Source organism: Octopus sinensis, linkage group LG10 (genome assembly GCF_006345805.1).
Source record: "Octopus sinensis linkage group LG10, ASM634580v1, whole genome shotgun sequence".
Lineage (NCBI taxonomy): Eukaryota > Metazoa > Mollusca > Cephalopoda > Octopoda > Octopodidae > Octopus > Octopus sinensis.
Window position 1 is genome coordinate 65951510 of NC_043006.1, and position 16640 is coordinate 65968149.

General features: G+C 38.3%; 1 protein-coding gene across 1 annotated transcript in view; it reads right to left on the reverse strand.

The window, feature by feature from the left end:
* Positions 1–16640, reverse strand: part of LOC115216720 (chondroitin sulfate synthase 2-like) — a 94368-nt gene that overhangs the window by 25870 nt on the left and 51858 nt on the right. Inside the window, exon 2 of the mRNA XM_029786259.2 lies at positions 3281–3409. Coding sequence (XP_029642119.1) covers positions 3281–3409 — 129 coding nt within the window. The remainder of the gene's footprint in view (positions 1–3280; positions 3410–16640) is intronic.

A 16640-nucleotide genomic window follows, 5' to 3' on the forward strand; every position in this document is an offset into this window, starting at 1 on the left:
CATTGTTCCTTTCCCCTCCAACAACTGTTTGTTACTGCTTCTTGGCAGGGAGGGAGTTAGGATGGGTTCTTCAATTTTCTTTCTTTATCAGTTGATGATGACTACTACTACTACTACTACTACTAATAATAATAATAATAACAACAACAACAATAATGGCTTTAAATTGGGGGCAGTGGGTAAGTTGATTACATTGACCCTAGAGCTCAACTGACTCCAAGAAAGAATGAAAAAGCAAGTCAAACTCAGCAGAATTTGACTAAGAACATAGCAACAGTGAAATACAACTAAGCATTTTGTCCAGCATGCTAACAAGTCTGCCAGCTCACCACCTTAATAATAATAATATTAATAATTTAGTGATTTAAAACCAAAAAACGGAGACTCTAATCTGTGCTGCCCAAGAGCAAGCGTTAAGAACAAACTACATAAAATACGGAATAGACAACACAGCAGAAAGTGATAAGTGCAGAATCTGTGGACAAAACGGTGAAACCGTATGGCATATTACCAGTCAATGTATGCCACTAGCCCAGAAGGAATATAAGAAATGCCACAACAATATAGCCAGGCTTGTCCATTGGACACTTAGCAACAAGTATGGACTTAACAGAGTAAAAAATTGGTACGACCACAAACCTGAAGGCATTGTCGAAAATAGAAATGCAAAGCTTCTATGGGATTTTATGATTCAGTGTGACCAAGAGATAGAGAATAGGAAGTCAGATATAGTTTAATTGAGAAAGAAAACAAACTATGCTGGATCAGAGATATAGCATGCCCAGCTGACAACAAGGTATGCGATAAAGAAGAAAGAAAAGTTGATAGATATGACAGGTTAGCTTGGGAGGTTAAGCAGTTGTGATTGATGAAAAAAGTAGCAGTAGTACCAATAATTGTCGGAGCCCTGGGAACAGTGAGCAAAAATATTGAGAAGTACGTAGAACAAATATAGTATTCATCGGAGACAAAAAAAAAAAGAAGCTATTCCAGGATCCCTGCAGCAGCTAGCAAGAACACCAGATACATTTCAACCTAGTTGGTCCTTATTAATGGTATGTATTTACAGCCAGGTATGTGCTTAGATGTAATTTGTTGTCTCTGATACATAAGAAATAGTAAATAAAACATTCACTAGAATATTTAACAGATTTTTGGCTGATTGTGAGGACATGCCATTGATAAAGTGCAACAAGGTTGAAATGCCTCTGTTACTCTTGTTAGTTGCTTCTGCTGGGATGACATACATTGTGTCTTTAGCACAGCAAGTCCATAAGAGAGGTGAATATAATGGACACACACATACATATATAGATACATGCATATTTAGTCTTTTGTTTTAGTCAGTTGACTGCAGCCATGCTGGAGCACCACCTTGAAGGGTTTTATTCTTTTGTTTGTTTCAGTCATTTGAAGCACCACCTTTAGTTGAACAAATCAACCTAAGGACTTATTCTTTGTAAGCACTTACACTGTCGGTCCCTTTTGCCAAACCATTAAGTTACGGGGACGTAAACACACCAATGGTTGTGGGCACAAACACAGATACACACACACATATATATATACACACATATATGCAACGGGCTTCTTTCAGTTTCCGTCTACCAAATCCACTCACAGAGCTTAGGTTGGTCTGAGGCTATAGTAAAAGTCAGTTCCCCAAAGTGCAACGCAGTGGAATCAAACCCGAAACTATGTGGTTGGTAAGCAAGCTACTTACCATACAGCCAGAACAAATTGACCACAGGACTTATTTTTTAAGCCTAGTACTTATTCTATTGGTCTCTTTTACCGAATCTCTAGATAATGGGGACATAAACACACCAACACCGGTTGTCAAGTGGTGATGGAGGGGATTCAGACACACACAGACACACACACACACATGACAGGCTTCTTTCAGTTTCCGTCTACCAAATCCACTCACTAGGCTTTGGTCAGCTTGAGGCTATAGAAGACACTTGCTCAGGGTGCCACGCAGTGGGAATGAACCTAGAACCATTTGGTTGGGAGGCAAACATTTTACCACACAGCCATGACTATAAATATGTATGTATGTATACACATGTATATATAGACACACAGACATATACACACACACATATATATATATACATACAATGGGCTTCTTTTAGTTTCTGTCAACCAAATCCACTCATAAGGCTTTGGTCAGCCTGAGGCTATAGTAAAAGATACTTGCACAAAGTGCAGTGCAGTGGGATTGAACCTGGAACCAAGTGGTTGGGAGGCAAGCTTCTTACCACACAACCAGGATTATAAATGAGTATGTATGCATATATGTATACATACACACATTCAGCATGGAACATGGATGTTAACTGATGATCATACACACACAGAAACACTTCTTATTCTCATATATGTGTGTAAGTTGCTTCAGAAAGTTCATAATAGTTTCACTTGAAGTGTGTATGGGAGGAAGTAGTGGTAGTGGGGTGGTGACAAAAGTAGTAGTAGTAGTAGTGGTGGTGGTGGTGGTGGTGGGGCGGTGGTGAACATAACCGGTTCACAAGAGTGTGTTAAATGAAAAGTAACTTGCAAAGCAATAAAAATAAAGCAAGAAAGAAACCAGAAAAAAAAATTTTTAAACATAAACCAGGCTTTAAACTGCCAATCCTGCCATTATTTTCTTATCTTTATATATAAAAGAAAGGTTGTGTGTCTATCTACTCCGATTTAGATTCCTAACTACTCCCACATTTTGCGGTTAACCAAAACTGGGTATCTTATAGTCGTGATTGGGTATTAGCACGCGTCTATGATGAGTCTACGATTTTAAAAATAATTTACCATCATTTTTTTCCATTTTAATGCATATTTTTTTAATATAAGGGAAGTAACTCTCTAAAAATGTCTACGATGAGTCAACGATTTAAAAAAAAATTTACCAAATCCATTCACAAGGCTTTGGTCAACCTAGGGTTATAGTAAAAAAACTATTTGCCCAAGGTACCATAGAGTGGGACTGAACCTGGAAACCATGTGGTTGAGAAGCTACCTTCAAACCACACAGCCACACCTGTGCCTAAAACATGTATAAAATAAGTAAAATGAGGACATTAGTCTGAATGAGAAGAAGAAAAATGGAGGCGCAACAGAAAATGAAAATGCTTTAGCCAATTACCCGTCAATTGCTGGTGTGCTGGCATTGAGAGCGATCAACTGAAAAAAGTATTCAAGCATTTGCCGGCAGATATTAAACAATGATACACACACACATTCATACAAGAGAGAAAGATTGAGATAAATAACTTACCCCAGCAAATTTTTTACAAGATTTGCCTGTAGATTGTAAGAGACACCGTTCAAGTACCACCTCCATGGACATTTCCTTCTGTACATTGTAGCATTCTTTTAACTTTTTCAGGGTCATCGCCAACATTGACTGCAAATGGAAAAGATAAGGAGTTGTTACAGTTCATTCTCTCTCCACCAGCATTGCAGATAACAAATATTACACAAATACAAACATATATAACAGAGTGTATTCTGGATTTAAAGCAAGTTCACAGCATCTCTTGTAAAAGGGAGGGCATCCAGCTGTAAAACACAGCTTTAGGAAACTTCCCTGAGACCATGACAGCATGCAAAAGCTGATGGAAAAGGATGATGCTAGCACATCACCATCATCATCACTTAGCGTCTGCTTTCCATGCTGGCATGCGTTAGATGCACCAGGTTCCAATCTGACTGGGCATGGTTTCTATGGCTGGATGCCCTTCCTAATGCCAACCACTCCAAGAGTGTAATGGGTGCTTTTTACATGCTCCCAGCACTGGTGCCAGTTATGTGACACCATTATCATTTAATGTCCATGATCCGTGTTGTCACGAGTTGGATGATGTGACAGGATCCAATGGGTCTAAGAGCTGCATCATGCTCCTGTATATGCCATATTGTGGTTTCTACGGCTGGACATCCTTCCCAATGCCAACCAACTAACAATGCATACTGGGTGCTTTTGTTTTGCTGGTGTCACCAGCAATAGTGAGGTTATGCAGCTTGCAAGATCATGAAACCCGAGGGGCTGGAGCAGCTATTTATGTTAGGAGATTAGGGTTAAGGTATGAGAGAAGGGATGATAAGGGCAGGTTCTTGTTAGAACTTTATGGCTACTCACATTTAAAGGAGAGAGTGAAAAAAAATCAGTAGTAGCTGCAAACATTATATATATATATATATATATATATATATACATATATATATATATATTATATATATATATACATATACATACACACACACACACCACAGAAGTGTGTGTTGATATTCATCTTGTTCACCATTGTTAGTGGATGGGAACAGCAAAAAGCTCAACACACATTTTCCAGACATAGGTAGGTGTGGGTGTGTGGTGAAGAAGTTTGCTTCCTAACCTTGTGGTTCTGGTTCAATCCCAGTAATTGGATTTGGTAGACAGAAACTGAAAGAAGCCTGCTGTATATAAGTATAGGCATGTGTGTGTGTGTGATAGTTGTACATGAACATCATCATCACACAAGTGATGTTGTTCATTTCCAGTTTTCCATGAAAGGAAAGCATGACCTTTCCTTTCCATAGGCACAGGTGTAGCTGTGTGGTAAGAGGCTTGCTTCCCCAGCCACATGGTTCTGGGTTCAGTCCCACTGCGTGGCACCTTGGGCAAGAATCTTCTACTATAGACTTAGGCCGACCAAAGCCAGATGGGAACTGAAAGAAGCCTGCCATATAGTAGGCTTGAAAGAAATGAAGCTAGTATGATTCACTGCATGTGTAATGTCAGTGTGCATACATGACAGAGTATAAGCACCCTGAGAGAAAAATTGAACTTAAGAAGCATCAAATGTGGTGTGCAAGAGAGATGACTGTGCTGGTATGGTCATGTATTATGTATGGATGAGGACAGCTGTGTGAAGAAGTGCCACTCCCTGACTGTGGAAGGAACCTATGATACAGGTAGACCCAGGAAGACATGCAATGAGGTTGTGAAGCACCAGACTCCAATCTGATCTGGCAATGTTTCTACAGCTGGATGCCCTTTCTAGCGCCAACCACTCTGCAAGTGTAGAGGGTGCTTTTTATGTGCTACTGGCACAGGAGCCAATCAGGTGGGACTGACATCGATCATGTTCAGATAGTGCTTTTTATGTGCTACTGGCATCGGCCACGTACGGATGGTGCTTTTTACATGCCATCGGTACAGGAGCCAGTCGGGGGTACTGGCATCGGCCACGTACAGATGGTGCTTTTTATGTACCATCAGTACAGGAGCCAGTCAGGGGGTACTGGCATCAGCCAGGTACAGATGGTGATTTTTATGTGCCACTGGCATGGGAGCTAGTCAGGGGGCACTGGCCGCAGCTATGATATTGGTTTTACTTGACTCAACAGGTCTTCTCAAGCATATCATATTGCCCAATGCATCATGGATACTCTTAACTGGGCCGAACATGCATGGTTGCAATCTCAGTTTAGTTGCCAGGTCTTCTCAATCACAGCATATCTCCAAAAGACTTGATCTCCGGTCATTGCCTCTGTGAGGCCCAATGTTCAAAGGTCATACTTCATCACCTCATCCCATGTCTTCATGGGTGAGGCGGTACCATGGCCAATGAGGTATACCCAAGGTGTGGTTATTGCTAGTTGAAAACTCTTCATATATATACATACATATATTTATGTGTCTGTGTTTGACCCCCACCATCGCTTGACAACCGATGTTGGTATGTTTATATCCCTGTAACTTAGTGGCTTGGCAAAAGAATTGATGGAATAAGTACTGGGCTTACAAAGAATAAGATGGTATGTTGCCGACTTAATGTGGTAGTCCCATGAAAGGGAATAATGCTACTGCTATTTAGCACTAGGAAACACCATTTCCAGTTGGCCATGACATATTTTTTGTGTCCTTATGTTTTCAAAGTGGTTGGCATTAGGAAGGGCATCCAGCTGTGGAAACCATACCAAAACAGACTGGAGTCTGGTGCAGCCTTCCAACTTGCTAGCCCATGTCAAACCGTCCAATCCATGCCAGCATGGACAACACATGTTAAATGATGATGATTAAATGATATACACATCCAGTTTATATTTAAAAGGGTAGTGAGCCATAGAAACTATACCAAAGCAGACACCAAAGTTTAGTACAGTTTTGGTCTGCTAGCGCCTGTTGAACTGTTCAACCCATGCCAGCATGGAAAGAGAAAGTTCAATAATGATGATGTTGATGCCTATAGAAGAGCACATTCTATTCTGTTACTGATTAAAACTACTGGGTATTGGCTTTCAAGCACCCAGTTACTTTAATCGATAAGGGAATACTTTCAAGTTCCTGAAGCCTTTTTTAACTATATTGTACTGGGAATTGGACAAATACCTACTCACCAACTGAAAACCCTACATGGGTGATTATTTCATCCTGTAGATACACTCTAGATCTTCTCTATCGGTTTAAAACCCTAATTAATAACAGTCAGCCAACAATAACAAGACTACTGGTAAACAAGTGACAAGGACAGCTGATAAACAAATGCCATGTTTTTACATACTAATCTACGAAAACAGACGAATGATATCACTTATATGACATTGATACATGCTTACACCTATTACACAATGTCAAAACAAGAAAATACAAATATACATGTATATACATATACATCACACACACACACACACCGGGTGTCTTGCAGTTTTTATCAACCAAACCCACTCAAAAAACTTTGATTGGTTTGGGGTTATAGTAGAAGACACTAGTCCAAGATCCCATACCTATAAATACACACACACATATGCACAAACACACACACACACACAGAGAAAGTATTCTCATTCAAAATGGAGATGAGCATCAACACTTTCATGAAGTATGCTTGAACAATTGTGAAGACCTTTTCACATGAAACCATTGGTTACCTTGTTAACCCAAAAACCTTGATGACCAATTCAACAAACAACACAATGAACTACACACACACATGTATCGGCAAAAATTATGATAATTTTATTAATTAAAAAGTATGGAGCATATGTTCAAAATGAGGAATGTAAAAACATCAATAAATTTCTTACACAAAGGCTTAGCACTTGTACAGTAAAACAATATTTAATAGTGAGACATTACACTTTGATCTTAGCCAAAACAAGCTGTGACCAACAATTCATAAGTATCATAGTGCATACCACTTGTCAAATACAACAGGACGCAATAATATACAAGCACAAAACATTTGTGCTGTCACAAATGACAGCTTTAATACTTATAATAATCTGCATTGGTTCATGGAACAGCTTAATGACAGCTATAACTATTTAATAACAATTGATAATGCCATGTTTACAAATGTATTACAATGTTATTTATGGAACACTGAAAGGTTTCTGTGTAATTATGTTATTCCAGAATGTCCTTCATCATAATACAAGCTGTGCTAGATACATGTGAGCACAGCTTTAACAGTTCATATAAGACAATCCACTGTAATCTTACCTGGCATGTAGCAATTAGTAACTCATTTGTCTCTCAGGTAGTAACAGCGTTGACATGGTAGAGCCTGATCTGACACAGAAAGTGACAAGCGACTTGTAGTTCACCAGCTTTTTTAATGTGACATGATCCTTTGTGTTCAGGGTCAGGAAATATATGGAGGCCTCTGGTGGGGGTTGTGTTATTCTCAGTAGTCAGATGCAGTTAAGACAGCTGAGATTGTTTAGTAGGTCCAAAACATTATCAACAACAACACTGATGAGTTGATGAAGGCCATTGCTAAGAAGCACAGTGGTAGGGCCCACTATAAAATATGTAGGGCACAAAAATATCAGGTACAAGTCCTATATAATGACAAAAGACAAGTTCATATCCAGCAAAACCCACTATGCAATTATGTAATCCTCTCCAACATCATGTGATCATCTCACTGTCTTGATTTTAACCCCTTAGACAGCTGTACCTTGAGTGACACTGGGAAGGGGAGGGGAAAACAAGCTACCAGACCTACCATGCCAAGGGTTTATTAAGAGCTATTGTCATGGGTATGGTGGGTTGCACTGATAAGGACCATTTGATCCTAGCATGCAGCCACTTCAGTGGCAACATTGGGACTGAGAGCAGTTTTGTTTAAGAACCTGTCTCTTTAATGTAAATAGTTGAACCCTTCAGAACCCTTAAGCATTCACATTACTCTGTCAAATGTGATGTTTATTTATTCATTGTTTTCAATTAACTGTGTATTATTTTGTATCTTTGAGATTTTGATGATGTGGCTGTGTACTTGTAGAATGTAGGGTAGGTGTGAGAGATGGGACCTGGCTGGTTTGCATGTAAAATAGGTAGAATATCTGGGCTGGATATGGCTGGTTTAAAAGCTAAAAGATTAAAGAGGAATCAGGTTATGAGATTCCCTTTCAGCATAAGGTTGCCTGGCACAGCCTGTGTGTATGTGTGTGTTTGCATATACACACATGCATACATAATGGATAGAAGTTGGTTTTACACTGGAAGGAAAGGTAATTAAGTAAAAAAAAAAGTACTCAGCACTGCTTGGTGTTAGTTGGAGAGGAATAACATTATTTATTCAAAGCTGAGTCTGGGTGTATCACCTAAGGATGAAGAACAAGAAACTGTATTGCTGCTAAACAAACACCATATGATTTCCAAAATGTAACAAATGTCTTGCTATATTTTAGGAGAATCACACACTCACACATACACATCATGACATATCATATCAGGTTGCTTTTGTGTTGCTGGTAACATGTAGCCCTGTACAACTAGCAGAATGGCTGGGTCATTGATGAGGAGGGTGACTTTTGGACACCCGGCAGAATGAAAAACAAGATCGGTCAAAGGGTGAAAGAACTCATAAGAGTCAAACAGTCATCTAATATAGTCAAGGGTAGATGCTGCTCACCAGTCATGGTAAAGACAACCATCTAAGAGAAGGAAATGTCTGAAATAAAAACCAGTCAGTGTGGGCTTGCATCCAGCTCATGGTGTTTTACACAGAAAAATATTATGCCGTGGAGTTATAATTTTGTCTATGGACAACTGATATAAAAGAAATATATGTACGTATATAGGTGCAGGAGTGGGTGTGTGGTACCTTGAGCAAGTGTCTTTTACTATAGCCACGGGCCAACCGAAGCTTTGTGATTGGATTTGGTAGACGAAAACTGAAAGAAGCCCGTCATATATATGTGTGTGTGTTTGCCCCACCTCCCCACATTGCTTGACAACTGATGTTGGTGCATATACGTCCCTGTAACTTAGCGGTTCGGCAAGAGTCTGATGGAATAAGTACTAGGCTTACAAAGAATATGTCCCGGGGTTCATTTGCTCGACTAAAGGTGGTGCTCCAGCATGGCTGCAGTCAAATGACTGAAACAAGTAAAAGAGTATATATATATATATATATATATATATATATATATATATACTCTTTTACTTGTTTCAATATATATATATACATATATATATACTCTTTTACTTGTTTCAATATATATATATATATATATAAATAAATATATATAAATAAATAAAAGAAGTTGAAAATGCACTGGGAAGTTTTAGATGTTTTATTTTAAAGATTTCTTTTTAAGTGAACTACATGTTAAGTGAACTACAAAGACTTGAGGTTATGCTGGAATTGTCTTGCTTCTGACTGGATTTTATTAATTCTCTTGTTTTTATAGAGATAACACGGCTTAAATTAGTGTCTGTTTAGGACAGAATTTGATTGGCAGAGAGTGATCACATGATTATGCCTAAACATCTTCATGATTTTGCCATGACGTATCTGTGTTAATTCCACATGGCAATATTTTTTTTGTGTAGTAAGTTGAGGCTGACGCTAAAATTAAATTTTAAACTTTTGAAAAATTCAATGATTCCCCCCCCTCTCTCTCACCCTCTAAGTGAAGAGTAGATTGTATGAAATTTATGTAAGTTCAATGTCACTTGGTTGTTTAACATGGGGTATTAAATGCAGAAACCGTGTGAACTTTTCAAAGTAGTTAAAAATCAAGGCAAACATGCTCTGCTGGGAGTATAATTGTGTAACTGATTAAAGAAAAAAAACTCATAAAAATTTTTTATTCAAAAAATATAAGCTCCATGCACCAGTGAAGCTTTTTTTTTTTTTTTTTTCTGGGTCAAAACAACCACACCCATGAAAGCACTAATCTAAATTAATTTTAGAAATTAAAACTTGCTGATGTTCTCATAATCTATCCAACTACACACACACAATGACAGGTATTGATAAAAATAGAACCAAACATCACTCAAATAAAAAAAAACCCACACCTTACACACACAACAGCTTTTATGACAATATAATCAAATACCACTCAGATATATGAAAAAAGCCCATGTTACACACGCACACACAATATTTTTCAGCCAAATAAACACTAATTCCATTTCAAGAAATCTGAAAATTCCTGGCTGGATTGAAATTGTTGGTCACTATAAAACATGGAAGCCTCTAATACCCATAACACACACATGATCTTCTGTACACAAATGCATATTAACACTAACTCCCTTCCTCATCTTGTTCCTCTTTCCTTTCTAAGTGACTACCAGCATGGCTATTTTTAAGGCCATGATCTACTGGGGACTGTTGTAATGTGGATCCTCACCCACTTCGTATGTCATTGTTGGCACTGTAATATTCTTGTCGTCACTATTATGTTGTGGCGTTATTCTGTGTCTGATTATCTCTTCCTCTTCTGTCATGTTGTTGCTGATAGCTCCTTAAGACAATAATATTTGGACCTTCTAGCTTGACGGTAACTCAAGCCCATATATATCACGTAATTGACGCTAACTCCAACTGAGAACTCATACAATGACTGTTACTACAAATGACTGACTAACTTTGCCAAATGGGAAGGGTGTACCATTTTCACTACAGCAGAGACTTTGTAGCTATTTGTCTATCTCAACCCCAGTAATTTATACTGGTACTGCAATTAATGAATGGCTAAGCCAATCTTGGTGTAAAGGGACATGAATCAATAAATACCATAGTGTTGGTGGCATGTAAAAAGCACCATCTGAATGTGGTTGATGCCAGTGCCCCCACCTCACCCCCTGACTGGCTCCTGTGCCGGTGGCATATAAAAAGCACCATCCAAACATGGTCGATGCCAGTATCTCCCATCCTCCCCAACTGGCTCCTATTCTGGTAGCATGTAAAAAGCACTGTCCGAATGTGGTCGATGCCAGTGCCACCTGACTGGCTTCTGTGCTGGTGGCATGTAAAAAGTACCCACTACACTCTCGGACTGGTTGGCATTAGGAAGGGTGTCCAGCTGTAGAAATGTTGCCAGAACAGACTGAAGCCTGGTGCTGCCTACTGGCTCACCAGTCCTCAGTCAAGCTGTCCAACCCATGCCAGCTTGGAAAACAGACAATGATGATGATGATGAGAGACATACTTTCCTAGGTCAATCACCAATGGCTTCTTGCTCTTTAGATAAAACAACGTTGTTGCCTTCTGACATCAGCAAAGCTTTAGACATATGGGTTAGAGAAATGTACCAAAGCTACATTAAGAACAAAAACTGGAAATCTTAATTGAGATATTGACACCAAAAGCAGAGCATCATCTTCATCATCATCATCATTTCACCCTTTAGCATTCAGATTATTTTCTCAAATGTAATTCTTATCTATACCCATTGCTTTGAGATTTCAATGATGTGAAAGTTTATTTTTAGAATGATAATGTAGGGTAGATGTAAAAAGTTGGACATGGCCAGTTTGAACAAAAAAAAAAAATCAAATAGAATATTTGGGCCAAATGTGGCCAGTTTCAATGCTAAAGTGTTAATACGTGTTTCCCATGTCTGTATAGGCTGGATGGATTGGCAAAAGCACATGAGCCAGAGGACTGCGCCAAGCTCCAATATCAGCTTTAGTATGGTTTCTACAGCCCTCCCTGAAGCCAACCACTTCACAGAATGTACTGCCTGCTTTTTATGTGGCATCTACCACTAGTGAACTCACCATGTGGTTCACAAGACAAACCCCACTCAACTGAGGCAGGGGTGCCATATTGTAGGAGGTGGCTATATACCAGGTGATGATAGAGGGACAGAAATGAGTGTCTTGCAGTAGATGAGGCACATGGCCACCCTGTTTGGAAAGGAGAGAATATGGTGAAAAGGCATCAGGAAGTACCTTCATGTTGCAGTTAGGTGAACAGAAGAGAAGCAGTTCAGAGGACTGAACAGGGTTAAATGCACAGGAAGTTTGCAAGAGTATGAAAGGAGTGTGGCTACTAATGTAAATGCTTAGGAGGAAAATGTGTCAAGGCCAACAGGAAACGGTGTTTCCTAGGGCTAATTAGCAGTAGCATTCTTCCCTTTCATGGGACTGTCTCATTAAGTTGACAACATACCATCACTTTATCGTGCTGCTATTGTATAAATCTCTCTGAGAGATTTAGAAATGTATTAGAAAATTACTATTTCTAAATCTCACAACGAGATATTCAGCAACAGTACTTTGTAGTAAAGATTGTTTGCCAACATAACATGGCAGTCCTGGTTTAAGACTAATGTTGCTGTAATTTAGCCCCAGGAGACATTGTCTCCAGCTGGCTATACAACACGATCTGTGTCCTTACATTTTCGAACAAGGGAATTTTGAGCTGAGTAGGAGTGCTAGATTCCCTTGTTCAAAAATGTAAGGACACAGATCATGTTGTATAGCCAGCTGGAGACGATGTCTCCTGGGGCTAAATTACAGCAACATTCATCCTAGACCAGGACTGCCATGTTATGTTGGCAAGCAATCTTTACTAGAAATGTATTATTTCTATTTTCGAAATCAGTGAATGTATTTCACTTGAAATATATATGTTTTCAAAGGTGGATAGGCATCGACAGCTAGCAAGCCATGCTACTCCAGACTGATGATGAGCAATGACTCTGAAACTAGTCTGTGGATGCCAGCTTTGCTGGGTGGAGGTGTTTATCTCCCCTTTGAAAACATAAGGACACAAGAAATGTGTCAAGGCCAACAGGAAACAGTGTTTCCTAGGGCTAAATAATAGTAGTAGTCTTCCCTTTCATGGGACTGTTACATTAAGTTGGCAACATACTATCAAATTAATAAGAGTAAATTAGAAATTAGTTCCAGAGAAGAGACTACTATTGAAAACTAATATGAAAAACTGGAAATAAGATTATAAATACACTAATCATGTGAGTTATGAAACTATAGTTTCAGACAATAAACTCTAAGTTAAATGAACTAGAAACTTAGAGAAAACCAGGAAACTATTCACAGATTCTGAAGTTACGAGTTGCTATATAGTCGCAGGTGTGACTGTGGTAAGAAGTTTATTCTCCAATCACATGGTTCCAGATTCAGTCCCACTGTGTGGTAACTTGGGTATTTTCTACTAATAATCTTGTGAATGGATTTGGTAGACAGAAATTGAAAGAAGCCTGTTGTGTATATATATGCATATGTGTGTATGTGCTTGCCTCCCACCTTTGCCTGATACTAGAGTGAGTGTATTTATGTCACTGTAACTTAGCGGTTTGATAGAAGAGATCCAATAATTATCAGGTTTTATTAAAAAAAAAATGTACTGCAGTCAATTCATTTGACTAAAATTCTTGAAGGCAGTGCCCCAGCATGGCCACAGTCTAATGACTGAAATGAGTAAAAAAATAAAAGATAGCAGGTAAGAGTGGATCTGATTCAAATAGAAAACAACTATAAAACAAGAGCAGTCAGAGAGTGCAAACCTCCACCAATGCAACACCAAAGTCCTCTCAATGATAAGCCAGAGATGAGTTTTAAAGTGAGAATATCTGAAATAAACTCAATTGCTCTCACAAATGAGAATGCTAAAAATGAACCCAACTGCTCTCAAAAATTAAGATAAAAACAGGAAAAATAATCCAGAATCCTTGTCTGGATTGACCCCAAAATCTAATCAGGTCATGCCAGTCACTAAGCCAAACATCCCTGAAAGTTTCATCCAAATCCATCCAGTGGTTCTTGAGATATCTTGTTGACGGACAAACAAACACAATTGAAAACAACACCTCCGCCTTTGCTAAAGCGGAGGTAATAACAACAGTGGGACTAAATGATTTCTGAGAATCAAGCAAAAAGAAACTTGTAAATGTCATAAAGAAATACGAGCAGAACAGAAACACTCTCTTTAAAGAAAGAAACATTAAAGTGAAAGGTAGAAGTTAGATATTTAGATCACAGACACAGGGATCATCATCATCATTATTATCGTTTAATGTCCGCTTTCAATGGGTTGGACGGTTTCAATGGGTTTCATGGGTTGGACGGTTTGACTGGGGACTGGCAAGCCAGGAGGCCGAACTAGGCTCTAATCAGATCTGGCAATGTTTCTAGAGCTGGATGCCCTTCCTAATGCTAAACACTCAGAAAGTGTAGTAGGTGCTTTTTACTTGCCACTGGCATGGGAGCCAGTCAGGTGGCCCTGGCAACAACCCATGCATGAATGGTGCTTATTGTGTGCCACCAGGATTGGCTGCTTAATTAAGGAACTCACTTTGCTATCCTGTGGCTTCAGGTGAGAGGGTGTAGGGGTCATGCAAGATAGGACCCTTATAAACACACTTGTGTATGTGTCTGTGTGAGGGGAGAGGGTTATGTCAGCATAGAGTACTACTTTACTATAATAATGTCTGACTGAAATGAAGGAATTTATCTCCCGTCTTGTTAATGTTGGCACTGTATTTCATCTTAGAAGAAACAACAAAATAATATGTACGAGAGACAGGAAACTATATACAAAATAACCCAATTGAAATTAGTCGAAGAATAAAATGAAAGAAAGACTTGCTGTAGGCGTAACCCCCCACCCCCACACTGACTTGTTACCCCCCCTCCTAAAACAATTTCTCAGCAGCTCTGAAATTGTCGCAGGCAATAAACAGTGACTTACTACCCCTCACCCTTCCACTCCATTGGCTCATTCCATTATAACAAGATTCTATTCCAACAGCCAGGCATTCTCTAACACCCTGGGTCAGTAATTACAGCAAAATAATAACCCAAATCAAAGAACCAAGACAACAACAACAACAACAAGACAGACATATACTTGTTCTGTTATCCTACTTAATTAAACACAAACCAATCAGTCTATTTTTATGTATGTATGTATATATATGTATATATATATATATATATATATATATATATATATATATATATATATGTATATATATATATATATATATATAATATATATATATATATATATATACATATATATATGTATATATATATATATATGTATATATATATGCACATATATATGGATATATGTATGTATATGTATATATGCATATATATGTATGAGTGTATGTATATATATGTGTGTGTGTGTGTGTGTGTATCACATTCGCTTAATTAAAATTAAGTCTAATGACTATTACTGCTGCAGAGGGAGTGTTGGGGAGATAAGTGATGATGACGATTGTGGTGGTGGTGGTGGTGATGCTAATAATGGTGGAATAGCGGTTGTGGTAAGGATAGGGGTGGTCGTAATGATGGTAGTAGTGGTAATAATTGTAATGATGATAACGATAGGGGTGATGATACTGATGGTGGGGATGATAACGACAGTGGTGATGGTGGTGGTTGTGGCGATTAATAGTGTTGCAGGTGCAGAAAAAAACTGAGACCGAGGGAGAAGATTGAATATCATTTTTATTTTCCTACTTCTTGCTGGTTTCTCTTTGACTAAAAGACAGGATAACTTTTGCTGGTGATACTGCTGTTGTTACAGCGACGTTAACCAAATCGACACGAATGGACCCACAAAAGAGGGTCCAAAATGGTAAAAACAGAACGTTTCATTATTGTTTTATATGAAACCGATTCATACAAAGGAACAACGAAACATTCTGTTTTAACCAAAAGTACTAATAAAGAATTATCCAAATTTCTGATTGCCTCATTTCTTTCAGTATATATATATATATACAGTGAACAGCCATGATGACACCGGTTTGACTTTGAATCTCTTTAACAAATCAAAATAATGAATTTAATTCCTCTTAATTCTACCTCTGTTCATCTAATTGTATTTATTGCTACTTTTCGTAAAAAAAGCCTCTTTTTTTTTTGATATTCAATGTGCATTTTTGCTCTTTTTCTTCTTACTTTCTCCATATCTTTTCCATGTGTAGTCTCTATTTTCTTTTCGAAACATATTTCTATTATATATGTGTATATATATATATCGACTAAAAATTCTAAAGCATGTCGTATGATTAAAAATGTAAAGAAACTAAAATATCTATCGACTAAAAAAATGTTCTTACTCTCCTCAAACAAAGGAGTATGTTAAAGGTTGGAGATCAGGAGTCCACAAAATCAAGTCAAACTTGTTTGCAAGTGCGGTGTTATATATAAAGTCGTTGACTCGAATTTGATGTTTGTTCTATGATCAATGTTTTGTATGCCTCTGTGTGTGTGTGTGTGTGTGTTTGTTCCTCATCTGTGCATAACAACTAGTGTTTGTTTACATCCCCGTAACTTAGTGGTTCAGCAGAAGAGACTGATAGAATAAATACTAGGCTCAAAAAACAAAAAAAGTCCTAGGGCTGCAGTCAAATGACTT